Source organism: Eleginops maclovinus, chromosome 7 (genome assembly GCF_036324505.1).
Source record: "Eleginops maclovinus isolate JMC-PN-2008 ecotype Puerto Natales chromosome 7, JC_Emac_rtc_rv5, whole genome shotgun sequence".
Lineage (NCBI taxonomy): Eukaryota > Metazoa > Chordata > Actinopteri > Perciformes > Eleginopidae > Eleginops > Eleginops maclovinus.
This window is the reverse complement of record NC_086355.1, coordinates 9,036,271-9,064,060: the sequence shown is the minus strand read 5'-3', so window position 1 is coordinate 9,064,060 and position 27,790 is coordinate 9,036,271. Positions and strand designations below refer to the sequence as shown.

General features: G+C 41.5%; 1 protein-coding gene across 4 annotated transcripts; it reads left to right on the top strand.

The window, feature by feature from the left end:
• The first annotated feature begins 1,016 nt into the window (after positions 1-1,016).
• ankrd50l (ankyrin repeat domain 50-like) lies at positions 1,017-16,226 on the top strand. Of its 4 annotated transcripts, none has more exons than XM_063888437.1 (4): positions 1,017-1,111; positions 4,633-5,446; positions 11,327-11,544; positions 11,875-16,226. In XM_063888437.1, the coding sequence occupies exons 2-4, from the start codon at positions 5,019-5,021 to the stop codon at positions 15,417-15,419; spliced, it is 4,191 nt and encodes a 1,396-aa protein (XP_063744507.1). In that variant the 5' UTR covers positions 1,017-1,111; positions 4,633-5,018; the 3' UTR covers positions 15,420-16,226. The 4 variants fall into 4 exon arrangements, with proteins under 4 accessions (XP_063744507.1, XP_063744508.1, XP_063744505.1 ...); XM_063888438.1 differs by lacking the exon at positions 1,017-1,111 and adding an exon at positions 4,277-4,371; XM_063888435.1 differs by lacking the exon at positions 1,017-1,111 and adding an exon at positions 4,316-4,547.
• Positions 16,227-27,790: the final 11,564 nt, after the last annotated feature.

Here is a 27,790-nt window from a genome sequence, read left to right as displayed (position 1 = left end):
CACACATTTCCAAATCAACAACATCCAACTCACAAGCTGAGCCACTCTTCTTCTGTTTTAGTAAACATATGAGTGATTATATATCATAGATTGTAAGATTGTTTAAATCAACAAATAACCTTATTGATGTAATCTTCTAAGTTTAACCAGGTAAATGTCAGTAATATTTGGTTTACAATGAGCATTTCTATTTCTGACCTTAGCCTACTAACAGTTCATCCATTTTTTTTCTGGCATGAACTGGCTTCCAACTCTTTCAGTAAAACAGTTACGGTGATGTAATGTAACTAAGTAGATTTACTCAAGTACTTTACTTAAGTACAACTAAGAGGTACTTGTTGTTTTTTTTTGTTACTATTTTGTACTTCTACCCTAGTACAAATCAGAGGTTAATATTGTACGTTTACTTTACTACATTTATTTAGCATCTAGTGACTTTGCAGATTTAGTTTAATGATGGGAAATATAAACAACACTTAAGTTAGACTTTAGTTACACCTGGAGTACATTTCCAAGCTACCCTGAAGCATCCAACGTCACTTATTTTAGCTGCACCGTTACCAGCTTTGATAACACTTTATTGCATCAATAATATATTGAACACATATCATTTACTTGTACTTTTGGTGCTTTAAGTATATTTTGATGCTAATACTTTTGTACTTTTACTTGAGTAACATTTTGAATGTAGGACTTTTTCACTTCTTCTTTACTTAAGTACACAATCTGAGCACTTTTGTCACCTCTTACAGTCTATGAGTAAAACTAAGAGAAAACGTGTAGTCCAGTTTTACAAATCTATGTGAAACCAGACCTGTAGAGGATGTCCTTGTAACAGTCCTTTAATCCCCCCCCCCCCTCCCCAATTTTGAACATCCTTTTTAGAGTGTACAGGAAGCAGAGAGAGCAGCCCCCCCGAGAGACGGAATGAGAGAAACGACAGTCTTTGAAAGAAGCAGGACACCTTCAGCATGCAAATAACAACAACTCCACCTTTAATGTGATGTGTGCAGGCTCGTGGGAGTGCATACACGTGATTAAAACCTGGTGGGGAGCTTTCGGTTTGTCGGTGAGGAGGAAGACGGAGATGGGGAGCGAGCCTGTCAGTCAGGTGAGATTGATTGATCTTAAACTCTGTCACGGTGTTTTTGCAGCGAATTAAATGCATTTCTGACTTTATCGGAGCTTTTGTCGGAAATAAACAGACAAAGTATTTTGGGCACCGCTTTGTGTTTCCAAATGGCGTCGAGCATTGCGCCTGATTTGGATTAATGAGGTCAGTGAAAACACACATTAGCAGGTAGATAATGTTCCACTAGCCTTGCCTGTAGGGGATATGGTTTGAGTGTTGGTGTAGAAGCAGATAGGTGGAGGATCACCTGTAGAGCCCAACAATGAGTGACTACTGAGGGAGTTTACTGGCTGTAATGTTAAGGTGTGTAGTCTACAGTTTATGACACATTAAGCAGATCATTTATGATATAAAGCTCTGAGGCAGTGATTCATAATCATGTGGAGGTATTTAAAAGTCAGACAGAACAATCTACTGTTTACATTGTTTAAAAACGCAATAAAAAAATCTAAACCTAAAAATGCTGTACAAAACCTTATTCTACAAACAAGTTATTTTATATAAACGTATAACTTAAAGGAAAGTATTGTTTATTTTTGTTACACTTACTTTACATAAACGAGCCAATGTCAGTACATCCTTCAGATTTGTGCTAGCTATATTTGGCTGTTTGCTTGGCATTATTATTAGGCTCATACTTTAAGCCAAGAAATAATCAAGCCCCCCCTCCCCTTTTAGAACCTAAAATACGATCCTAATGTATGGCATTATCATTCAATTCTATTTCATAATTATGAATTCCACAGTTTTTCTTCGGGAAGACCCCAGCTGTAGCTGGTATTGTTAGGCATTGACCTTGAGTGGTTAGGGTCAGGACTGCCAATCAGTCAGGGCACAGGTAACTACACGTTTGCATGTATTTGTAGCTTTTTCACTGACCTTGGTTCCTTCTGGAGCATTGAATGAAGTGTGCAAGCGCCTTCTTTGAAATTAGATGTAGCCGAAGTGTGTTTTAAAAGGAATTATTTCTCCAGCCTTAAGAGTCTATACTTGCAACGATACCTTGCCCAAGTATAGACTCTTAGCACTTGAATGCTACGTAGGGCTGGTTTTTCCCAGAAAAGCAGTGGGATTTATAGAAATGTGTCTGCACATTTGTCTCAAATGACCAATTGTAATCAACTCTCACTTCTCCGCTCTACCAGTAAAAACAAATGTGAACCATTTTCAATTGCAAAGAGCAAATGTTGGTGTTTTTAATCAGCCAGAGGCAGAACTTCCTGTGCGTAGTAATCTGGAAATTAGAAGAATAACTAATTAAAACAATAAAGCCTGGGTGTATTCCTCTGCAGGTTCCAAGCCAATTAAATATATCTATGAGCTTAAGCAATTTTTAAACGTGGACAAAGCCAGCTTTAAAAATGTGTGAATTAATTGGAGAAACAAGAGGAACTAATGGAGAGCCTTAATAACATATTTTGTGTTCGGTTACGTTTTACACATTAAAGCACATCAAGTCAAGAGCCTCCCACACCACATCAGCTGATTGGTTAGCAATATGTCTTGGTGGTCATGTATTCTTGTATTTAGCGCTGTCCAATAGGATTGAATAATTTAGAATTCATCAAACTGCTAATTTTTTGACAGAAATTACATTTGAATCGCAGAAAGTAGCCTGTAGATGCTTAAACAAGTATTTTCCACCACTGACCTTGTGACTTACTTACTGTTACTGTGCTCTTCAGACAGTTGGTGTCTATGGCCTGTTTATGCTTGAATTTAAATTGACTTGACTTTATTTGACTGCTACATAAAGATAAAGAGCATGTCTGAGAAATGCTATAAAGACGCTGCTTCAGGCTTTTTGTTGCTGCAACATCATCTTTACAGGCTGCACGCCAAGTTTGGAGGCCTTTGTAAATACCACAAGTAAAGACAAGAATGTAGACAACTTCACTGTTTGGTGTCGGTCTTCAGTGTGCGCTGCTAAAACATAAGATCTCGTCATTCTCCTGCTCGTCTCTAGTATTTGGTGTACAGTTTGTGTACAACGTGTGTCATCCAACTGTAGGTGCTTTCATTTAGCTCTCATTCCTACTGTCACCATGGTGTCATGAAATGCACAGCAGTGACATTTATTTCTGCACATTACCATTAAGAGTTAAACGGTTATACTCTTGAAGATTTAATGTAGTGTAGGCTACCTGGTGTTTGGTCGGCTAGAAATGCGTAGCACTCTCATCACAATGTTAACTTTGTCACAGAAGTCCTTGAGATTCCTCTTCTGGATTCCTTGAGGGTCTTTTTTTATTACAAGACCAACCATGTTGTATGAATTTTCTTTTTGTTCCTAAATCCACTTAATCAAGTAGTAGCATGCCTTTCAAAATGTGTTCAGTTTTCAGTGTGCAGTTGATTGGCACAGAAAATGCATGATGGAAATTGCTCACAGTTGATTATACAGGGGGAAAAATGTGGCGTCTTGTAAAACCAGAAAATTACATAATTACTGTAATTCCTTAAAAGCATTTTATTTCCAACTATTTAATTTTTATAACTGTATATGCTAAAGTCAGTTTTATTAACATCATTTTCTCTTGGAAGAAAGTGGTACAGTGATACTACAATGGCTGTTAGCTCATGAGATAGTATAACTAAAGAAATAAGAGAAATGTTTTTTGAAATACATTAAAATTAAGGCTTAAAAAATGTTTTAAGATCCAATTAAATAATGTTATCTGTAAATCAATTAAATGGTGGGAGTCAAAACTAAATTGAAGCTTATATCAAATCACTAGTATGGGCAATAGAAAGTTGCTCCTAATTTTTAATTACGCAGATACACTTACCATATTTTCGACAACAAAAGAGTCATAGCCCATATTTGAGAAGCTGAAACCACATTTCTTATATATCTTAAATCAATTTGAATCAATGTAAATCAACATTCAAATTCATTTCAAGAGCAATGCTGGGATGGCAAGGGCAGTAAACAAAACTCTTATAGCATGATGGGGCTTTACGTGGATAAATCACCTGAAACTAAAGCCCGAGGTGTAGTTATGCCCCGTGACTGAACCTTGACCCCAGGTAAACCCTCCCACCTGTCAACTTTGAATCGCCCACAGCCACATGAGCCCTCCCCCTCTCCTCCCCTCTCTCTCTTTCTCTCTCTCTTTGCTCTCCTGTGCATGTCTTGACACGCCATGAAACACCAAGAGAGGGAGGAGACAAAAAACCCCAAACAGGAAAAACCGGAGAGCATGAGAAACAGAGAGATGGAGAGAAGGAGGTGTGAGGTATGAACGGAGGGTTGTAAAGAGCTGAGGACGTGGGAAAGGAAAAGAGAATTTCAGGCTGAAATCGCAGTTTGGGATCGATGCTTACAATCCTAAGAGAAGCTAGACAGAAACTGAGAGGGTGGAAATATTGCAGCTGTAATTGGAAGACGGAAGACAACTCAGTCAGAGGAGGGGTGAGATAGTGTGTCATTATAAACATGCTGTCAGTTTCTTCTTTGACTCATTCCTTTTCCCTCTATCTGATTTCTGACTTAACAGCTCCACGATCTCCAGGAGATGCTTGGTAAACGGTGGTAACCATGGATCCTCTTCTTCCCTTTGGCGTTTCATTCCCTGCAACAAGAAGATCGTGACAAATCCAGAAAAAGGAAATGAAGAGGAACATCATTAGCCGACTCAAGATTTCTCTGACTTCACTTCTCGTCAGAATTACATCTCAAGACTTTCAGGAAAGGAAGGGTCGCTGATAATAATCTACTGATGCAATACTTTCAGGAACTGTCAGTGTGAGGAAAAACCCCTATCCGTCACAAAACAGAGGTGTCAACACCTGCAGAAAAACCCAAAAGTCGGAGTTCATTTTACTTAAAGAGCATGGGACTAGGAGTTCAGTTGTCGCCTGGAAGTCAAACCCCCAGGAACAAATGAGTAGCAGTGGATTTGGCAGCAGCCCCAGCTTGCTCCAGGGCCGGCGTTTCTATTGCCGGGAATGGGCCCTGGAGAAGCTGCGGCGCTGCCTGGACGCTCGTTCTGTGCCGGGGCAGCCGCCGGGGCTGCTGGTTACAGGGGTCCCTGGTGCTGGGAAGACTGCTCTGTGCACTGAGGTGGTGTGGCCCACCTCGAAAGCAGGGGTGGCAGTCGGGCTGGCACCCCGCTGCCTGGCCTCGCACTTCTGCCAGAGGGAGGACCAGAGGAGCATGGTGCTGTGGAGGTTCATACTGAGCCTGGTGGAGCAGCTTAGGGTCTCACCGCTCCTCCCTCCTGGGTACAAAGAGATCCTTAACAGCCCGTCTGTATCCTCCTCTCTGGAGCCCATCAACTGTCAAAAAGACCCTGATGACACCTTCAAGAGGTTTGTAGCACTTTTTTAAGAATGATATTTAATTAAAGTCTTTTATAGTAAGAGGTACATGCTTGACCTGAAGGAAGGTAATTCTTTATTGAGGCAGATTTAAAGTTGACCAAATAAGAGGGAGAGAAAAGTTAAGCAAAGGGGAAAAAAGGAAGCGTAAAATCCATCCAGGCGCTCGGCATGTGTCTGCATGTTCAAGAGTGTGGCCCATTGCAGCAAAATGTATGTGTGGGGAAAACAAGTGTTTTATTAGTGACAACAACATGGTGAAAACCTGTACCACAAGTTTTATTTTGTTTTGCAAATAGTGGGATTCAGCATTTGATTGTTGTGACCATAAACAATTAATCTTTTTAGTCATTTTAAATGAGACATAACCTGTCACAAGAATAAAACCTGGTCTGCCGCCAACCAGACAAGCTTTGATTTGAGATCAAACTGTTAAGTACACATTTTAGTTTTTTAACACGAAAGCTTGCTTGATTGTCTTAATGCTCCACATCATGATCTGTGTTTAATTTGTAGCATTTGTAGCATTTTCTGTCAGGTTATTTTATCCTGAGGGATTGATGGACAAACACAGCGGCAGCTCCTGCTCATGTTGTTGGAAAAAGATCCCTGAAAGCATTTAGATTGCATCTATTCTAGTACAAACATAGGTGATTCTCTGCAGGTGTTTACACTGTCAACAGACACAAAGTGGCAAAGTAAGTGTAGAAACCATGTGACCACTGCTAATGCAAAGGGAATCCGTCACAGGAAAAAGACGGCAGCGGCTATTCTTCTTCGTCTTATATTTATTTCTCCTCTCATAATGCAGCCCATTCACAGCACACACAATGGGCCTCCAGTGTGAATGAATGCTACAGTGTTATTTACGACACAACTTCCTTTCAAAGAGGGGGAAAAAAAAGAACAAAGAGGTGAAAAATGCCTCCAGTACCCCAGTCTGCGTCTCAGCACCAGTCAGCGAGGTCACCCTCCTCTCCAAGACTTTTTCACTCTCTCCCGTGTGTTTGCTCTGCGATGAGCCTCAACCCTTTTACTCTCCTCCCGTGTTTGCTTACCTCTGGTGTGAAGTACCGAGCTGGATTCCTCATTGCCCTCAGACTGGCTAACAGCCAGATGCTGTTTGTGTTTGGAGCACTTGTGAGGGAAAGTGGCTGCGGGCGAAACATTGCCATGTGAGAACAGCCGTTGACAAACTGTTGAAACATGGGCTTGATTTGGCAGCGAGAGAACCAGCTGGCAGCCGGCTGAAGTCAGAAAGTCAAACTATGGCGCTCTGACTGAACTCTTTCAATAGTTAGATTTAAAGTTCAGTTGGTATATTTCTGTCAATTGACTTGTCTTAATGATTGACAGTGCATGTAGTTTGTTTGAAAAGTATCCATTGTCGCCTCTTACTGTAGGTCTGGTTTATTTGATGTTCTCAATCTAATTACAAACTTACCAAGAGGACGGTGAGGGAAGAAGTATTTAGTTTGTTAACATAAGTAAAAGTAGAATTATGATGGTACTAAAATACTCCATTACAAGTCAAAGTACACAGGTATTATTGCTCGTCACCGTGTTATATTATTATTGAATATATATCAATAATGTATTCATCTCTAAACAGATAGTGGATTTAAAGTTGTAGTTCTTTAGTGTGGATTCAAGATTTTGTGGCAAAAAAATATAGTGGAGTGCCATATTTCCATCTGAAATCTAGTGAATTAGAAGTATATAGTAGCATAGAATTGAAATACTTAATAAAGTATAAGAGGTGTTATAATTCCACTGTGTTAGTTAATGTACTACATTCCTGCTAGAGGGGTAAACATGTATAAATCATGAGGACTGACTCATTCCTTGACATGCTTTACTTCTCGCTTCACCACTCAGGACAAAGCTGATTACGAGCTCTATTTGTAGAGACTGCTACTGGACTTTATATGACATAATGACAAACAGGTAGAAACAGGGTGAAAAGCATAGTAATGTTGTTAATGGGATAGTTTCTGTGTGGTTGCTACGTTTCACACACTCTTTAATGAGAAGCTGCCAAATAACACAGACGCGAACAAACTGCTGTGTTGTGGCAGACAAATCTGGAAAAATCCTCACACTGAAATGCTGCTATGCACACAAATGTAACCCTGGTCTCCAAATGCACTTTCATATTTAAATATATTTATACCTATCATGCAGATTGTTTTTTTGAGGGGTTAGTTTTTAATTCATTAGCAAAATATCATAGCTACTATCGTATTATCCTGTGGTTCTCCCACTTTGCTTTTACACCACAAACTACTGGAGTTGTGTTTAACTTGTAAGTAGTAGCTCATTGTTATTGCTGCCTATCTTGCCTTGGGCATTTTTTAAAGATTATATTTCTTTCTTTTCATCTGGATGAGGCTTTCCTGGTGAAGTTTAAACAATGTGTTGAGAAGACATGTAGGAAGACAGTGCAGTTATTATTTATTCATGGATTGACCTGATGGAAAACCAGTTTTGATTGTGTCATGCTAACCTCAGCAAGTTGAATTAAAGCTCAGGGTCAAAGGGCAGCCACATACCTGTGTCCAGGAGTATGTGGGCTGAACGGAGCGGAAAAACATTAAGCAGTAATAAAAGGTTCATTACACTTCCTCCTCCGCAGACCTGAACGTGTGCCCGGTGAGGGAGTGTTTTGTTATACCATGACTAAAGCAAGCCGAGGTATGATAAGGTTGTTAGAAGTAGCCGGCACCCAAGTCAGGGTTTAAATTGTGTTTTAATTGCAGGATATGCTCAATGATAAAAGTCAAGGCTATCCTGTCCAGACGCAAAGAGATGATTCACACACACATTAGGGCTTGGTCTGTAAATACCTTGCAAAGAACATTCTAGATTGATGTGACCCTCTGCAAAACACATTTCCTTGTTTTGTATTGTCCTTAAAGTGCATGATGTTTAATACTAAAGCCAATATTTAATAAAAAATAAATGTAATAGTAGCCAATCTACCATAACTTAAGACTGTTCGTATAAAACATGCAATTGGGAGCGTCTCCTTTTTATAATCTCGGAAATTATGGGTATTTAATCACTGTCTTTTGACATTTTGTTGATAGAGATTAACTGTGGATAAATGAAGGCGCAGCCCTGAAGATGTTGCACTAATCATTCAAAACAATTCAAGTGATTAGTGTTAGTAATTAATAACTGCAGGGCTTTCCAGTGTTTTTGGAAGCAGAGGTGGGAGACCTTAACTCGAAGAAGAATAAATCATTTAATGATATACAACATTACCCCTTCAGGGGAGAATTAGAAATGCTTTATCACACTTCCAACGTCATAATTGATTCCTATTACGCTTTACAGCAAATGTATTCTAACCTTTTTCTCATGATTTATAAAGTGTCAGGATGAGCACCGTTTACCTCCACTGCTGGATACATTCCTGCAGTGTGCATAACTGTAAGTGCACACTAATGTATTCATTTTACTACAGTTGTATTGGGGGCTAACAGCAAATCTGTGTTTCATAATCATGACATTAGCTCAAATAGGGCAGATCTGTTGGATTCCTCATTTGCCAAAATCTAATTATGGATGAGTAATTTCTGTGATGTTTGAATTTAACATCCCACTCCCTGCACGTATGTTACTCCTGAGAGAGAGAGATCATTTGTTGTAGACTTCATCGTGTTTCGTTAATGATCCTGCTTTTAGGTACTTATATAATCTGACAGGTTTCTTTTTCATTCATTCCTCAAGCTTCTGAACTTGCCAGACTAAACTAAAAACTCTCTGCCACAATGGCTCTGTTAACAGACTGAATGATCTCTTCCTGGTTTTTACATAAACACCTCTTGGGCTGTTTCCTTCCTGGTTGCTGCTTATTCTTCTTTTACAAGATTAGAAACATTCCTTGATTTGCTATTAATAGGCACCAGCAATGCATACATAATACCCACGGACTTTTCACAATTTTGAAGCTGAGATTTGAATTGTTTTGCTAAAATAAGGGTTAAAAGCAACCTGCTTGGTCACTAAAGGTGACGGGACCTTCTGGTCATTCCTAAACATAGGCATTTACACTAATGACAGCACACACACTGACATACACCCTGTGTTTGCGGCAGGGTAATTGACTTGGTGTTTAGCCTCTCTGTGACCCATTTTTACCACACTGCAGTCACAGGTTAATCACTGTTTGTCACCTTTAAAACAAGACCCCGGTCTGTATTTGCAGTTCTGCCTCTGCTGAGCTGACACAGAAGTAAACCACACCTGGTCAAATCCTAGATGCAGTGTAATGTTTATGTGTTTGCTTAATGACAGCATTTTTATTTTCATCTGATAGAAGATTCATGGACCAAAGGGGTGGGCTGACAGATGAATATTGTTATTCCTAAAACTAGTCAAAAAAAGTAATTAAAAGGTTAAAGCAGAATTTTAAGTTTATGGTCAACCACGCCAAAAGATGTCGGTAGTCTGTAATCCAGTAACTACTACTTCACAAACCTCCCCTGGCCCAGTTTAAACACAGGTCTGGCCCTGCTTGGATGTGTTAGAACAGGGTGAACATAGGTAGCTATAATAACTATTTTTGCTGTACAGTTTTCCATTACATTATCATAGGTGTCAGATTTTTTTTTAAACTTTAGCTCAGGCATATTTTCACAGTAATTATGTGGAAGCATAAACTTTGTACTTAACATTACCGACTTCCCTCAAACAATTTGCACTTTCATTTTGGAAGTTTTTTAGCTTCAATAGCCTTGTGCCGCCTGTTGAATAAAGGATTTTATTCTCTTCAAATAAACTTGCCTTAGGGCTTAGTCTAAAGTCAGGAATTAAATAGCCTGGAGGTCCCAAAAACCTTTGATCTATGTGCCCCTATAAAGAAAACCCTTTTCATCTTTATTTCGTTTATTTTTTAAAGATATTCTATTGTTGTGTGTGTGTGTGTGTGTGTGTGTGTGTGTGTGTGTGTGTGTGTGTGTGTGTGTGTGTGTGTGTGTGTGTGTGTGTGTGTGTGTGTGTGTGTGTGTGTGTGTGTGTGTGTGTGTGTGTGTGTGTGTGTGTGTGTGTGTGTGTGTGTGTGTGTGTGTGTGTGTGTGTGTGTGTGTGTGTGTGTGTGTGTGTGTGTGTGTGTGTGTGTGTGTGTGTGTGTGTGTGTGTGTGTGTGTGTGCATCTATATGTGTGTGTGTGTGTGTGTGAGAGCGTGCTCAGGGTGGAGCAGGGCATTTCATAAGTTCTTTTAACCTGAGTCACCATCAGATCAAAGCAGGGTGTGGGTGCTGACTCTAAGGATTTCGATCTTTGAAAAGTGTAGCCTAGTTTCACCATTTTACATCAGATTTATAACTTTAATCACAGCTGAACATATACTTTCTGCTGTTCTTATTCCCTGATGGGAGCTGCATGTCAATGTTAAGAGGAGTTTATTACCTTGTGTTAAAAGTAAAGAACAGTGTGCAAAATTGGAATCTGCTACTGCTACTGTTGCCAATAAAAACATTTTACTCTGGTAATCTGTTTTGTGGTTGGATGGACTGACATATCAAGTTGTAAGCTTTACACTATTTAACTCACTGTGTGTCACAAAGCCTTATAGGTATAGTCGGATTGTTTGGAAGGAAAAAAGTAAGAAAACACTTCCATGCTTCAAGTGGAATCACCATACACTAGGGCAAAATATCTGCCTGCATACTGATCATGTGATTTTGTTTAACATCTCTGACTTTATGTAAAAATTGACCTGCTGTGTATGTATGTAGAGTCAATCCTGCACAGTCAATTCAAAATAAAATGTTCAATGTTACTTCAAACTCCCTCATCTTCCTACCACTGCTGCATTTTTTACATGGCCGTCGTCGTAAATAAATCACTTCTTGTGTCTTTAGAGCAGTGCTGGGGCCCCTGTTAGACCTTCCTCCTCCGACCCAGACTCTGATGGTGTTGGTGGACTCCCTGGACGTAGGCTATGGGGCAGGTGAAGAAGGCGGGAGGAGTTACTCCATTGCACAGCTCCTTGCCGCAAATACACACCTGCTGCCCAGCTGGCTGCTGCTGGTCTGCTCCATCCGGCGCAACAACAAGGCTCTGTGCAAGATGTTCTCAGGTATGAAGAAAGCTTTACATGTTGTATTGATGTAAATGAGAGATTATAACAGACTGGATCATGAACTACCTCAGGCATCAATGTGGAGCATAGTGGGCAGCAATTATTGGGCATTCAAATCAATGTTTCAGTGACTCAACAGCTAAAGCTAAACCTAAACATGCTGTGTTGAAAAAAAGCTGACAAAAAAAGTACCAGAAGATGGTAAATACCTATACCAGAAAAGAACCAACATAACCAAATGGATGACTGATAAAGTACTGTACATGTATAGTTTATGAACTATTCTGGGGACTTATACAAGCTGAACTATCTCTCTCTATGTTGTAGGTTTTCGTAGGCTCTGTCTGGATGATCTCCGCAAACCCCCACCCGTCCGAGACGTGCAGCAGTACATCCTCTGTCGGCTGGATGAAGATGCGACACTTCGCCGTCAGCTCACCCCTGACACGGCTGACATGCTGAATCTACTGCACATCAAGAGCGGTGGCTGCTTTCTATTCCTCGAGCGTGTGCTGGATGGTGTGGCGGGTGCCCTGGTGGGTCTTCGGGAGATCCGTGACATTCCCGGGACTCTGAATGGCCTCTACCTGTGGTTGTGCCAAAGACTGTTCCCCCGGGGGCTCTTTGTCTATGTCAGGCCTCTCCTCAATATCCTATTGGCTGCCCCGAGGCCCCTTACCCCTCAGCAGCTGTTTGAAGCAGCATGGACGCAGGACACATTGCTCAGCCTTCAGGATTTCCAGAACAAGCTCCGAACTCTCACACCTCTCCTGATCGATGGCCCTGGTGGCACCAAACTACTTTTTCATGCCAGCTTTGCTGAGTGGCTCACAGATGTTAAATATTGCACACAGAAGTACCTCTGTAGCACGACAGAGGGTCACAGCATGCTCGCAATGGCTCTGACTTTACAGGGTCCTAATTTGGACAATGAGGACACTTGCCAGCTTGCTACACATTTAGTTTGCTCGGGTCACCATAAAGATAACCCCTCATTATTGGCACTGTGGATGCTGTGGACAGATGTGCCCATTCTTACTTCTAGCAGTAGAAGTAGCCTCACCTTATCAATAAACAAGCCTCCTGTTCTGGTCAGTCAAGAAGTCCTTCAGCTGTTAATTAGGAGTGGGCTCGTCCCTGCAGCTTGTTTTTCAGATGCCGATACAAGTATTGGAGTTCATTGTACAGGTGAAGAGATAAGTAGTTTAAGACAGGCTTTTGAAAGGGATGTGTCTGTAAAGAAAATGCTAGGCAGTGAGGTGTCTGTAAACCAGCCTGGTTCCACAGATGGACAGACCTTGCTTGCCAGTGCAGCCCAGGAGGGTTCATCAAATTTAGTCGAACTTCTCCTGACATACAGATATGATCCACTGCTCAGTGATCAACAGGGTCAAACTCCACTGACTTTGGCGTCCAGGCAGGGTCATGTCAAAGTGTTGTCTGTGCTTTTGGAATGGACCAAGAGCCAAGAACCAGAAAATGCAGTGCGGATGATGGAGCATGTCGACAATGAAGGCTGGACTGCACTGCGCTCTGCAGCGTGGGGGGGCCACAGTGAGGCTGTCCGACTTCTTCTGGATGCAGGGGCCGATGTAGACGGAAGTGATGCTGAGGGCAGGACCGCTCTAAGAGCTGCTGCCTGGGGAGGACATGAGGAAATTGTCCTTACAATGCTGGACTATGGGGCACAGGTGGACAAAGCAGACAGCAAAGGACGCACACCGCTTATTGCTGCTGCCTATATGGGGCATCATGAACCTGTGGAGATATTGCTGGACCACAATGCAAAAGTAAACTTAGCTGATGGAGATGGGCGTACTGCTCTGTCAGTCGCTGCTCTCTGTGTCCCTACAGCAGCAGGGGTCAAAGGTTATGGGGAGGTAGCAAGTCTGTTACTAGAGCGTGGAGCAGATCCAGGACACAGGGACCACAATGGAATGACACCATTGCTTCTTGCAGCCTATGAGGGCCATGACGATGTTGTTGAGCTTCTTTTAGAAGCTGGTGCTGATGTAGATGAAACTGCTGGCCCTAAAGGAAATGTCTCTCCTGCAGCTGCTGTTACTGCCCTGCTGGCAGCCTCAGCCATGGGCCACATGAAGACAGTGTCACGGCTGCTTTTCTGGGGAGCAGCTGTTGATGCCATTGATTGTGAAGGAAGGACAGCACTCTGCCTAGCAGCGGCAAGAGGCAGTGTTGAAGTTGTCCGCGCCTTGCTGGACCGAGGCCTTGATGAGAACCACAAAGATGACCTTGGCTGGACTCCACTGCACGCTGCAGCCTGCGAAGGCCACCGGGGTGTGTGCGCTGCTTTGACAGAGCGAGGCAGCATGGCACGGGTTGGAGAGATGGATATTGAAGGACGAACCCCTCTTATACTGGCTGCCCAGGAAGGTCACTGGAGCACTGTCAGGCTGTTGTTGGACAGACGTTCTCCTATTGACCACAGGGCGTACGATGGACATTCTGCCTTGAGTGCTGCCCTCCTGGAGGGCCATACTGATGTTGCGGAACTGCTTATGAGAAGAGGGGCCGATACCGATGTCAGGGATGCAGAAGGAAGGCCTCTGCTCTACCTCCTGGTGTTGGAGGATCGCCTTGAAAAGGCCACTCTCCTAATAGAGAAAGGTGGGGTGCCGCTTGAGTCCCGAGATTCTGAGGGACGTACAGCACTTCATGTTGCTTCCTGGCAAGGGTGTGTGGAGATGGTAGACATACTATTAAAGCATGGGGCAAACCCCAATGCACAGGATAGCGAGGGGAGACCACCAATGCATTCAGTGGCTTGGACAGGACACGCTGAAGTGGGACGTCGTCTCCTTGAAGCCACTGGTGTTAATATAGACCTTACTTGTCACCAGAGGGCAACAGCTCTGAGCATCGCAGCACAGGTGGGACATGCAAATATTGTTGGAATGCTTCTGGAAACAGGTGCAAATCCAAATCACATGGATAAATATGGCCGCAGTCCAGTCAAAGTGGCTGGGAAATACGGGCACTTTAAAATTGTCAGGTTATTGGAGAACTACGGAGCCAAGCCATATGTAGGCATGCATCCTAACTCTAGAACTGCCTCCCCTGTGAAACCTAACCAGCTCCTTTATTCAGGCATCTTGGAAAGTAATGGAGTTGAATTCACAGCTGCTACCTCCTCCTCCTCAATATCTTCCCCCGGCTCCTCAGCAAAACGATTCCACTCAATGCAGAGCTCCCAAACCTCATCTACTGGACACTCTATGGCCACCATGCAGACCGTGCCAGCTGACAGCCTCAGCTTTATTCAGCAGATCCAACAACACTCACTTCCCCGCAGTCGTAGTCGTCCCTCCACCCTCCCCCCACCAGGGAGCTCAGGCATGGGTAGCATCAATGGAAGCATACACAAGCATTCTAAAGGCAGCCCTCCGGCCACTGTCTGCACAGTCGCTGCCATGGTGCACAACTGTGAACTGCCTCAGAAAGGCTTGTCGTCTGGACTTGAATATCACGACAAAATGAACAAACAAAACTCAAACTTAATAAAAGCGGATGGGACTTTTTACGCTGGTGGCAAATGGCACTCAGTAATGGCTTCCCTTGGGATAAGGCCAGTGCAAGACAGCCCTAAAAACAGAGAGAGTCCTCCTCTGGGATACCCGTATATGTTACAGAGACCACTGCAAGGGCAAGTTTGGGATTCTAAACCCCAGAAAAACATTTTGTCCCCTGCTTGCTACAGTTTCACCCCGGACCCACCTTGTAGTGCCTTGCCTGAAGATGCTATGGTCGCTATGACAACCACTGACCCGCAGCTTAATCTGAAACAGGCCATCAAACTGCAGTTTGAGGGTCCTACCAGTGCAGCCTTATATAAGAGAGAGACACCCCTGTGACTGGTGCTCCACGACAGAGACTAAGTTGGTTTCTGCTACACTGTCTTCACAAACTCTTTTATTTCATAGGTTTTTTGTTTAGTTTTAGTTAGCGCGGTAACAATTAGGTCATAGGTCATTTTTTGTATTTAAAAATTTCAATTGGCAGATCAATTGATAATTAAAACAATACTTCTCGCGACAGCCCTCTTCAAAAATCCAGAGGAAGAAAAACCCAAATGACAAAGCTTACATTCCTGCTTTTCCATTGACTGTTGTGTATGCTGAGCAGGGCTCTCTCAGACAAGATCAAACTTATCTATTTGAAGTGTGAAGCATATCGATGTTCATTTTGAACGTTGACCTCATGTAACCCTCCGTATTTCTGAACAAAAAGGTTTAAGTTGAGTTATGTTAAATACATTTTTGCAAGTTACAATAAGCACTCAATAACCTTGTTTAAGAGCTTGCTTGTGGCGTTGCTCTTTATTAAAGCCTTGAATATTTACTTAAACTGGCTGTGGCCCTCTACAGGTTCATTGCTAACAACCAAAAACAGTTTGCATAAAGAGCAAGACTACCAAAGTCTAACCCATTGCAGGGTTTATGATACAAACTATAAAAGGCAGCCAAGTGTACTGAACCAACTTGACTCCCTCACAGTATCAGTGTCTGTGAGCAAGTGAAAATTGGACCAAAATAACTGAGGGAGGATGTGGGAAGATTGTTGATTTCAGACTTGTTTTTTCGACTAAAGAAGTTTCTAGTTTCTATTTGATTACATTCATTCATTAAAGTGGCAAGTGGTGCCATGAAAGTGTCGAACTCTTTCCTGTCTGCCTTTCCTTTGTGAGTGTGTGTGTGTGCCATGTTGAATATTATGCACTTGAGTGTCCCACAAAGCTTTTGATGATGAAGCATCACGCAGAGATGAAAGTCTGGCAGTGTGGTGATGGTGGCCACCTGGGAGTTTAAAATCAACCACTTATCCTACATTTTTATGATATTTTCAGAGTTTTTGTGACACATTTCTCAAATGCCATTTCCATGTGTGCTTTTAGGAAAAAGGACAGATGTGCCCTTTTTTCATTTCACTCAACTTTGTTATACTGTAAACTATGTTGTCAACATATTCCCAAAGGAAGATGTAAAAGAACTTTATTGTTTAACACTTGCATTGAACTTACAGTAAGGACACAGAGCATCAATCTTCTTGCACCTTAGCATTGTCATGAATAAGATTCTCTTACTACAGCTAGATTAGTTATGTATAGATATTTTTCCCTCAGTTATACTTACGACATGACCTGGAAAACCTGTTCTCAGCAGGTTAAATCTCTCTTTGTTACCTTAGCTCTTGAACAACTTGTTTGGTGTTTCAGAATAGAGAGCCCACACCTTCCCTCTTCATAGCCCCTAGCTATGCTTCTTACTAATTGTAATTCAACAAATGTTCTCATAGGGGGGATACTTTCATCAGTCTTTCCAAAGCATGTCCCTTTTTAAAAAGTTAACCGTATATCTCATACGATAAGGTAGTTTAAACATTTGAATACATTGTGGATTAAACTCTCAAAAAGCTCTTTGCCTCCGATTTTAAAAGCTCAGTTTTCAGTGGTGGAAAATGCCAGTTTGCTGTGGCAGGAAGGCCTAAAGGTAAAAAAAAATGGTGCTTTCAAACGTATTAGTAAAGACAGAATACCATTTGAATCTGCAGAGTGGGATAGGATTTATTTTCGTCCCCTAGTCAGCACTGTCACCAAGGTGATTGTCAAACAGACAGCACTGTGTACATGCTATATACCGTATGTTTATTTGCGTAGGCGAGTAAAAAGTGGTGCTGACGCTACTAGTTTAATAAAGGCATGCTGGAAAGGCAGACAGTAGCTTTTAACAGCTCTGTCCTTCTTTAATCCATGTTAGAAACATCAGTCTACACGAAAAGTAAGAACAAAAGCAAAGTTATTTTTGAAAATGTGTCACCCTGCCTGCTTGGAGTTTATTTTCAAAGGTAAACACTTATAGGTTTATAAAGACCCCAAAACACTTACAAAAAAAACATGGATGTGAAAATATAGCTATACTGCATTTGAGAATCTGAAAATATAAACCTCATGTCATGAACCAGCACTCTTAAAATCTCTTTAACTCTTTAAATAATCTGGTAATTTAGCGTTGGTGTCTTGTGAGTAGGAGAAGTCATTTCCATAATTCTTCCTCCACAGCTCAAATGTTAAATCAACGAAAATAAACATATCCTGAGTGCAAGGTTTTATGTTGTTATATAAATGCATTGATTAATTGTAGATTAAAACAATGCTTGCTCCTAACAGACAGGCTTGCTGAAGAAGTGTTAATTTGGTCACTTTGATTTTAAGTTATGTGCCGGTAGTTATTAATCGATCTGCGAGAATCCATAATTCAAATGGAGTGTTAAAAAGAGCATTTTAGACTATCCGAAATATTTTTTATGCATGCTTTTGTTAGTTTGGGAGTAAGACAACAAACCTACATTGACTGAAGGCATCCACATTGTTCTACTGTAAATCAACTATAACTGTGACTACAACTGGGCACGCGGCTAATGGACGGGGAGAGGAGGTCTGCTAACTCAGGAACAATAGCTGGATAAAAGGGTGACCAACTGGGTAGGAAACAAGAAGGCCGGCTGTAGAACAATGAAGAAGCAGGATAGTTCCTCAGCTAGGAAACAGCTGATAGGAAACAGGTGAACCCAATGACCGGGGAACAGGATGGTTTAACTCTTTAGTAACACCTAGTGGCAAGACATTACAACAGAGTGTCTTCTCTGCCAAACAGCTTACAGGTTTCCACTAGTATCATTATTTCTTTAAAATGAGTTTGGACTTGAAACTGAAAATACCGAGGCTGTGTATCATGACAAGGTTTGTAATCCTGCAGTGACGTCTCCACCTGCTAAACCTGACTCAGGTGAGGTGATTTAAGCTAGCTGTAAGCTAAAGATAGCATGCTGATTATCCAAAGTTTGCCATGTATTAAATGTTTGTATGGTCTCCTCCCTGTCCTTGCCCTGCTCTTTGTTTTATCAACAACAAACAGTTTGCTAGCTAATGTGTCTTATGTTAGCTAGCACATTATGGGTGGCCTTCCCAGCAAATGTTAAATCAATTCACTATGAAGAGCAAACTAAGTATTTTGATGTAGCTAATCCGCCCTGTAGTGCAAAACATTCTCAGAGGTTACACAAGGCTGGTGGATTATCCAGGGGACATAATAATTTGAAGCAACTCAGGAAATACAAATGGTTGAAACTAAAAAAGGTTAACAGAGCAGGGCAGCAGACTTTGCATAGAGGAAATAAATAGTTTGGTTTACATACAGTACTAAACAGCTTGAGGTATGATATGAATACACTATAGGTCAGCTATACAGAAGGCCTAAGAACATTAAATATACATATCCATATTGTAAGGCATATGAAAGCATGTGTAAGGCAGGTATGGGTGTAGAAGTAAACAACAAATGTATCAAAATCACAATAATTACACTATTACTGGCATGATGTTTCTTGGCTCAGGCTTTCAAAGCAGACTGCGTGGTGGTTTTCACAAGATGCCTTGTTTAGAAATCCATTTGCGGTCTGAGATTCTAATTTAAAGAGAATACATCTCCATATAATTCTCTGAATGTACCAGTATGGATGATGACAAAATGATAACAGTTTGATCTAATGAAAGACTTGTATCTCTGATGTGTGAAAATTCAGAAAAAAGGGTTACTGTTCTCTCGGCAACAGATATGTGTGTGTGTCAGACCCCAACGATTTCTCATTCAGTTCTTTCTGTGTGCAAGCTCATTTTGTGGTTAGACATTTTTCATTGGCATTCAAATGCTCATTGTGGTTGGAGTGCTGATTTCACTACAGTAAATCATGTCAAATAAATTAATCATTCATGAATCATATGATTAATCTGGTTCTGCATTCTGTAAGTTAATTTGTAGATATGTATTCACACCAATAATCAGATAACTTATTACACAGGGTAACATTGCATAGTGAATTGCTTTGATATGTTTAAGCTATTTTGTATTTTGTTTTTTTGTTCCACATTTTCTACAAAGGCATATAATTTATTGAGAATCCTGACAAGATTTTATGTTACCAGGATTGCTGGTTTTTTATTTGCCATATGAAACAAATCAAAAAGCATGAGGGAAAAAACTGCTTTTTAGTGTCAACATACAAGTCATCACAACAGAAGATTTTTCAGGGATAAACACATCTATAATAATAATAATAATAATCTAATTTCATTATATAGGATAGTCATAAAAGTATATATGATAATAAAACCAATTTTTATTTCAAAATAATGTACAATCTGCTCAAATGTTGTGTTATGTTATGGTTTAATCTAAGAGATCATGGGAAAATGTTGTAAACCACATAAAAGAAAAAGCAATCCAATATATCCGTTGTAGTAAAATTAGCAGTCAAATATTGGAATCAGGATAAAGTAAAATATCAGAAGGAAAACATATAAAAGTGGTGTCTTTAATGGTGTTACATTATTGATGCATTATCTAAGCAGTTCTTTAGCTACATTTAGCTATTTGGTGATACTGTTGGGGGATTTAAATGACAGCAGAATTTCATGTTGTTGCTGTCACCAGTTACTGTATCATAAGCGCCTCCAACCTCTTTCCATTTCAGACATTTCCAAAATGGAACCAGAAATGCATTATTGAAGCTTTATTCTAACATAACAACCGTAATGTGACTAACTCAAACTGAATGTAAAATCTAACAGTTGTCAAGTGAATGTATTGGATTAAAAGGGACAAAATGTAATCTCAGTGGTCGTGGATTAAAAAAAGAAAGCCTCACAAAAATGAAATACTCTTGTAAAATAGCATTACTTCAAATAGCATCCTTGTTTAACTGTGCTTTACCTTTTCCCAACTCTGTCTTAACCCCCATAAGCAAATGTAAAGACAGACACATTTCAGAGAAAATAATTTGGTATACCTTCACTTTTCTATACCAGAAAATAGAGGTATGGTTTCACTGCTGATGATTCACCCACCTTGTACTTCCTGGCAGCAGTGCATCAAAATGTTAAATACAGAATCCATTAAAGAGTGGTGGATACACATGACAGCCACTGCTGGTGAAAGCAGGGAGTGGGAGTGTTGAAAAGAGACACCATGCTCCAGCGGTTGTCAGCAAAGATCAGTGACAGTATGACAAATTGTAGAATTTGCAGGAATTACTAAAGCAACTCATGACGAGATGCCATTGAAAAATGTCAACCATTCTAGTTCAACACATCAAAAATAAATAATAAATATCTGTACTGTAGGTTAGCATCTGTGGGTTATAACTCTTACAGCAAATTGAAGGCAGAACACAAACACTTGCGGGCTCTAATTAAATACTAATAAATAAACTATTTTGGAAAGCAATATGCCCTTATGGTACAGCTCGACTAAACACTAATACATTATTTGTAAGTCTTAATGCAGTTGGGCTTCACAAAGGAATTTTAGTAACTGCAGTGTTTGTTTTTAAAAAACAAGCTCTCTCTAGTCCTGGGTTCCTTTGTATTGGTATATCTTAATGCAATGGTGCATGCTGTCGGACACAGCTAGATGGCCCTCAGGTAGCAGGGTCAGTCCACGTGGACTACTCAAGCCCTGGGTAACTACTGGCCACCCGACTCCCTGTGCTGGATACAACAGGACTCTGTGCTGCTCCCCCCAGTCCGCCACCAGTACATTACCATCTGCATCTATAGAGATGCCCCAGGGACATGCAAGGACCGGTCCCATACCAGCACATACACCCAGAACCCTAACTGTGTTCCAGCCTGGCTCGAGCACTTTGATACAAGGCACATGACCTGTTTCATTGCCCCTCTCGGACACAGCTACCATGCCTGAGCTCGAACATGCAGCCACTAAGTAGGGCCGGTGGAATCCCGTCACCACTGTGCGCTCTCGTCGGGAGCCTGTCTTAGGGTCAAGCTTCAGGGCAATGAGGGAACCTCTTCGGATATCGGCTACCAAAAACTCATCCAGCCTGGTTACCGTCACACCCCTGGGAGCCTCAAGTTCATCCCTTGCGGAGCCTGACCCTGACCCTCCAAAGGTCTGAAGCAGGCGACCATGCCGGCTGAAGACAAGCAGGGCTCGCTCTGCTGCACAACTTAGTGCAATTAAACCTTTACCATTGACAGCAATGTCAAAGTAGTTACGGCATCGTCTAACAGAGCCATCAGACGTTGGGGAGGTTACTTGCTGGAGGACATTTCCCCGAGGGTCAGTCACCTGTTTCAGGGTAAAACAATTTTTAACATTGGTGACAGATTCATTTAATAAAATACACATACTGTATGTTTAAAAAATACAAGTATTAAATACATACCTGAATGCGTGCATTTCCACAGTCAACTATATAGAGTTGGCCCTGGGGTGTGGCATGGATACCACTCGGCAGCGTAAGGTCAGCCCGACCTGAACCTTGCTTTCCAAACTGACTGATCAGATCAATTCCTCTAGGGTTGAATACTGCCAATGATGAGTCACCCTCCTCCTCCATCTCCATGAGGGCTGGCCCTCCTCTGCCTCTCATTTGTTCTTGGGAGGAACCATCTATTACAGGCATGGATAAGGACCTAGCCACCAGTGGTTGCTTGCCAATCACTTTGATTTGTTTCTGTGGCTGATGCAGAATGTTATGACTTCTATAAGGAGGGTAAGAGAAAGTCTGTCCCATGTCAGAGACCCTAGGTCCCCCACTAATAGGATGGCAGGTTGAACTTGACATGGAGTTGAAGTTGCCACACACTCCGCTGTGCTCATTCGTCCCACTGCTGATCATCGGACGTGTCTTGTGTGTCAGGTCCACTGCAGACTTTGAAAGACGGCAATTGTAATTCAAAGAGCCTCTGTTCTTGCTGTAGTCATTAGGTGGACTAACTATGAAAGTATAGCTGGAGTCAAGGCTGTCTGTTGGGGATGGGGCTCGACCAGAGTCACCATGGGTCCCTAGAGAGTGTTCATCAGAGGACTGGCTGAGGCGAGAGTGAGGTCGTCCTCTTGAAGTGAGATCCAGGCAGCTCTGGCTAGTCAGAGACTCTCTTGGAGTCAGCCTGGAAGGTGTAAGAGCACTGTTGCCATATCTCAAAAGCCTATGAGAATCTATTCCCTGGCTGTCTAAACTCAAACAATGATTCAGTTTAGCATGCTCCCGTCTTCGTTCAGATGAGGGGGATGGCTTCCTACCAGAGACCCCAGTTATTGACCTGTTCTGATTCTTAGGAGAATAGTGCTTTCCATTACTATTCATCTTGTACAACTGGTCCTTGCTTTCTGTATCTATGTTTTTAAGTAACGTAGGGACAGCCAGGAATACGTCCTCCCCTTGTGGCTGAAACAACGCTGGCTCCATCTCTTCATCCTGGGATGACTCCCAGTCTGGCTGCTCACACTTTGGAAGCCAGCGGCCTATCTTTGATGTGGAGAGGTTTTGTTCCTCCTCTGATTCGAGATCACTCCGAGTAGAAAGACTGATTTTTCTGACAACCCTTCCTGTTGGTGAGGTCCACCCCTCTCCTAGGGGGCTTTTCTCTCCGCCTTGATGGTTTGTGTTGTCACACTGCATCTCCTGTGATGGAGAGCACACATATGCCCCTGCGGCCCACAACCTCCAACATGCAGGCACAGGCTTTGTTCTTGAACACGGATATCTCCGAAGGTGACAGCATTAGGTTGAGAGCTGGGTTTGAAGTTTACTTTTTTTAGGGAAACTGAGACTTCCCAGGGTTGTAGGAACTCTGCAATGTCCTTTAGCAGATAGTTTGGCTCACTGTCCTCCAGACCTGACTGTTTACTCACGACCTGAATCCGCTGCTGAAGTTGAGCCACCATACGGAGCCTTTGGTCCAACAGGGACTGGCTAACCTGTGCTGCTGCCATGTTCTCCCTCTGGACCTGCTCCAGACCTTGCTGAGTGTCCCGATGGTCCTGCTCTACCCTCTCTATCAGGCGCCGCTCTTCCCTGCGTGCGCCCAGAATGGCCCGCTCTACACCCCGCTTCACAGATTCAGTTTCAACTGAATGTTTCTCTTGTAAGCGTCGCAGTTCTGCCTCTGCCTGCGCAAGGTCGCACTGTGCCTGTGACGCCCAACATGGAGGGGACCGATGCAGGAGAGCAGGGCCAGAAACCTCTGACTGACCATCTGGACTGGGGCTGTGGGCTGGCATAGGTGAGGCAGAATTGCTACCCAAGGGAGTTCCCACAAACATCATTACGAATGGATGTATCAACTAGTTTCTAGAATTCAATTTGAGTTTCCTACAGAGAGACATAAAGGGAAAGGGGAGGTAAACACATAAACAACCAACCCATAAACATAATAAATGCTTAATAAAACACAGTATGTAGAAACATGTGTAACCACGTGTCAATCAAATCCAAAATTATATGCTATGCAGGTCTATCCAGGCTTAAGAATGGCTTAACATTTAAGACATATTTACAATTCTGTCATATCAAAAATTTATGAGATGTGGTTATCAAGTGTGGTTAGATGTGGAAAGTATGTATAGCTCAACTCTTCAAGAGATACTTGTTGATGCTCAGCTATCAGTTAAAGTGTAGTTGTTAAAGTATGCAGTATTTTCAGCAGTGACATCCTCCTATTGAACATGTCACTAGAAAATGGTTATAGGACTTGATTTACTTTATAGGAATGAACACAGTATATGACCAACACAAGATCAAATAATCTAGTATACTGAATCTGACACACTGTAATTTAGTCTGGCAGAGGTGAATGAGCAACCGCTTTTGAAAGTATGTGCACCAGATAGATCTTTTATTACAACCATTTCCATGCTGCCATGTGAACCCTTGCTTATGGAAAGGTGATACATCTATGAAGGAAGGCCTTAAGAGAGAGGAGTCTGTGGGCAGAGAGAACTAGCACAGAGAAAGAAGAAAGTTTTACACCGAGAAAATCTATTAGCATTTCAAATGGAGGCAGACTGCCAGAAGCATCCAGAGTGAGGGCGAGAGTGGGAGGTAAAGAGACAGCCCAAGTGTCAACACAACAATACTTCTCAACTCCCCAGTTCTGAAAACAGACCCCGCTTTGATATTTTATTCATGAAATGAACAAAGTGATGTAGAGAAATGGCGGGGAAAGATGTCTGTCCTCCAAGTGATGTATTGTCATGATTCTGGAACCATAGGGAGCCATCATCTAACAGACACAGAGTAGCTTTCTTACTGAGGCTCCTTTAGGAAGTGTATGGCCAGACTATAGGGAAGGGTACTGCCAGTCAGAATACAACAACATAAAATGTATGTTCATATAAAATATTGCCAAGAAGTTTTTCCACATATACAACCTAAAATGGGGTCTGCGTCATAAAGATTTATTGAGTGATATTTATGAGTAGCAGAAGATGTTAGTGGACAAGAAAGGATTGAAAAGACATTATTTTCTTTATATAGAGAAAATGCAATACGTTCTGGTCTCTAAACCCACCTTAAAGTAATACACACACTAAATGCTATTGTATATCAATAAATCACACAGTATTATCTTAAATTCTCGAAGAAAACGTCTTATTCTTGCATACCTCCATGTTGAACAAAACGTCAATGCTGCGAGTTATTAATGCAGAAATGGTTATTTTGGTGGTGAAGTATTCCTTTTACTGTCATCTAATTGTGCAAGGCATATAGGCAATCATTTCAGTCACGGTTGACTTTATGCTGTGCACTTTGATGCACATAAAAGCACACACTGTCGAGCTAATTTATGTTTTAAATGTTCCCTTTTCAGTGACATCGCTACACAGATAGTGTCAACGCTGAGTTTTGGATATGATGGCTTGAATGTGCTGCTGTAGATTTCCTTAAATTCTCAGTGTAGGTAAGTCTGGATTCAGTATATTTTTTGTGTTTTATATCCTTTTTAGCTTGTTTGTTTTGTTGTTTGTTGGGGGGAAAAGGGTCTTTAACTAAGGGTTTTCTGGTTAAAGTGTTGGGGCCTCTTGTGTAGCTTGTTAGCATCACTCGTGTTAACAGGGTGCTTTAAAGGACCAGGGATGGGCCAAAAATTAGAGAGGCCGTTGATGTCATAGTTGAGGGAGCATACATGATATAAATGAATTGGTGCGGCATTGGTATCAGGGGTACGAATAGTTCAAATATCCCACTGTAAGTCTTCTCTGCGGTATAAGTTACTCAACCCATTACTAATTAAGCAATTCCTATTCTTCATACGAGCTGCTTGTAGTTTTGACACTATGCCAGTCCCATGTATTTGTGTCTCAGAGCGGGTTTCCACTCAAATGACCAAACTACATAATAGATGAAGAGGGTCCAGTTTCTCATCATCCGAGTGGGAGAACTGGGTCACATTTGGAAAATAACCTACGAGCAACCCAGTGTTACCATTACATGTGTATCCCCAAAATTCAAGACTTTGAGTTTTTGTAACATTTTAGCCTAAAACAACGTCATGTTTTTCTTTCCTTTTTTTAATAAAAATCAAGTTTAAGAGTCCTCAATCAAATAATACTTAATAAGTAAACAATGGAGTGATGATTTTGTAGAAAAAAAGAAACACAATTCCATTGCAGTGTCTTACCTGTCGTCAGGTACCTGTCGCTGCTACGACCCCATGCTCTGCTCGTCTTCAGCACATCTCCCCTCGCGCTCACTTCTACCATCAACCTCCGGCCCTCCCTCTGCGCTGTTTCCCCTACGGTTAGCTGTTGCTAGGAGACCGCCAAGCTGACTCCAGTTTCCTCTGCATGCAAACTCAGAAGGTGCATCGATATGTGCCTTGGTCTTCAATCTGTAGACTCTATAGTTCACTTGGAATCCTGCTGCTGTGTTTTAGAGAAATACCACTTTGTGTAATAAAGAGTCGAGAGTAGGGAGCAACTTTATCATGACACAAACCACCTGAGGAAGCGACACCTCTTTACATCATGAAATACACCTATGAGCTTTGAGTATGTGATGGGTGGTTGACTTTGTAGTGCTCTTGTTCTGGTTTACTGGGAGTTCACTTGGACAATAATTTCTAGGTTTGGTTGTCATACTGTCTTCAGTGTTCGGCACATACTCAGTTGTGGGTTTGAGCCAGTTCCTTGTGCATGGACTTGAGTTATCCCTAACCGTGTTTCTGTGATGTCCATGTATGTTGAGTTGTCCATGTATGTTGAGTTGTTGGAGGAGCATGGGATATGAGATTTTCATTGCCAACATATACATTGTGTATGCTGTGCAATGACCAATAAAACCTTGAAACCTTCTGGTAAATTGGGCTTAAACGACCATAAGATGTCAGCAAATAGTAAAAAGGGATGAAGATCATAAGTTCATTGACTGTACGGTGGGGTCTCCTTTTATCTCAGAAACCCAAAGAGTTTTAGTTTACTGTTGAAGAAAAACATTTGAGAAAATAAAAGCGATTAACATTTGCTTGAAAAATTACAGCATTGTTGCAGATTAATTTCACTTTTTGACAACTTGATACTTACTGGTCATTATTTTAGCTGTACTTGAGACCAGTTTCAGTTGTTTCAATGTGTGTTGTAAATTGTAAATTATTATATTGTATGACCTAATTAATAGTTACACCGGAAAGTAGTGAAGTATGCCTGGTTTGATTTTGGTAAATATAACACAAACACTCGTTGTGAAGAAGCTGGAATATTTTCGCTTTTCTTAAACATGCCTTAAAATGATAAATCACTATCAAATATATTTGTCATAGATTACTCGTCTGATATTTTAAGCTCTGAGCATTATGCAGGTTTATAATTGTGGGATCAACAGTGCATGTTTGTGTTTTACTAAAGGAAATCCAGCATCCGTCATTTCTGCACTGACTCCAGTTCCCTGAACACACTTTGGTTTTGGTTGCTTGGACACTGCTGTTTTTATCACTGTGCTGTTTCCTTATCCATTTCTTCATCAGTTATGGAAGATTCAGAATTATTAAAACATCACCACATGACATTACACAGCTCTTTTGAACATCATTAAGATTTGTCCTACATACATGGCAGCCTAAGATTAGACACTGGTGTTATAGACAAGCAACATGTTTCTTTGATTCTATCAAAGAAACATGTTGCTCAAAACCAGGCGATGCAAGATATAATATAAGATGGACCTTTATTTATCCCCGTGGGGAAATTCAGGACTGTACTGCTCAGGGTTAACACATCTAGGATGTGTAAACTTGTGGAAGTAAACATGCTCAGTACAGGCTGAAATGGGCTCCATCTCCTTGAATCACAGCTAATGTGAACGTGTTAACTTAGACTAAAGAAAGGGAACGTGAAGTTAAGTCTTTAATTACAGTGGTTGACAACCT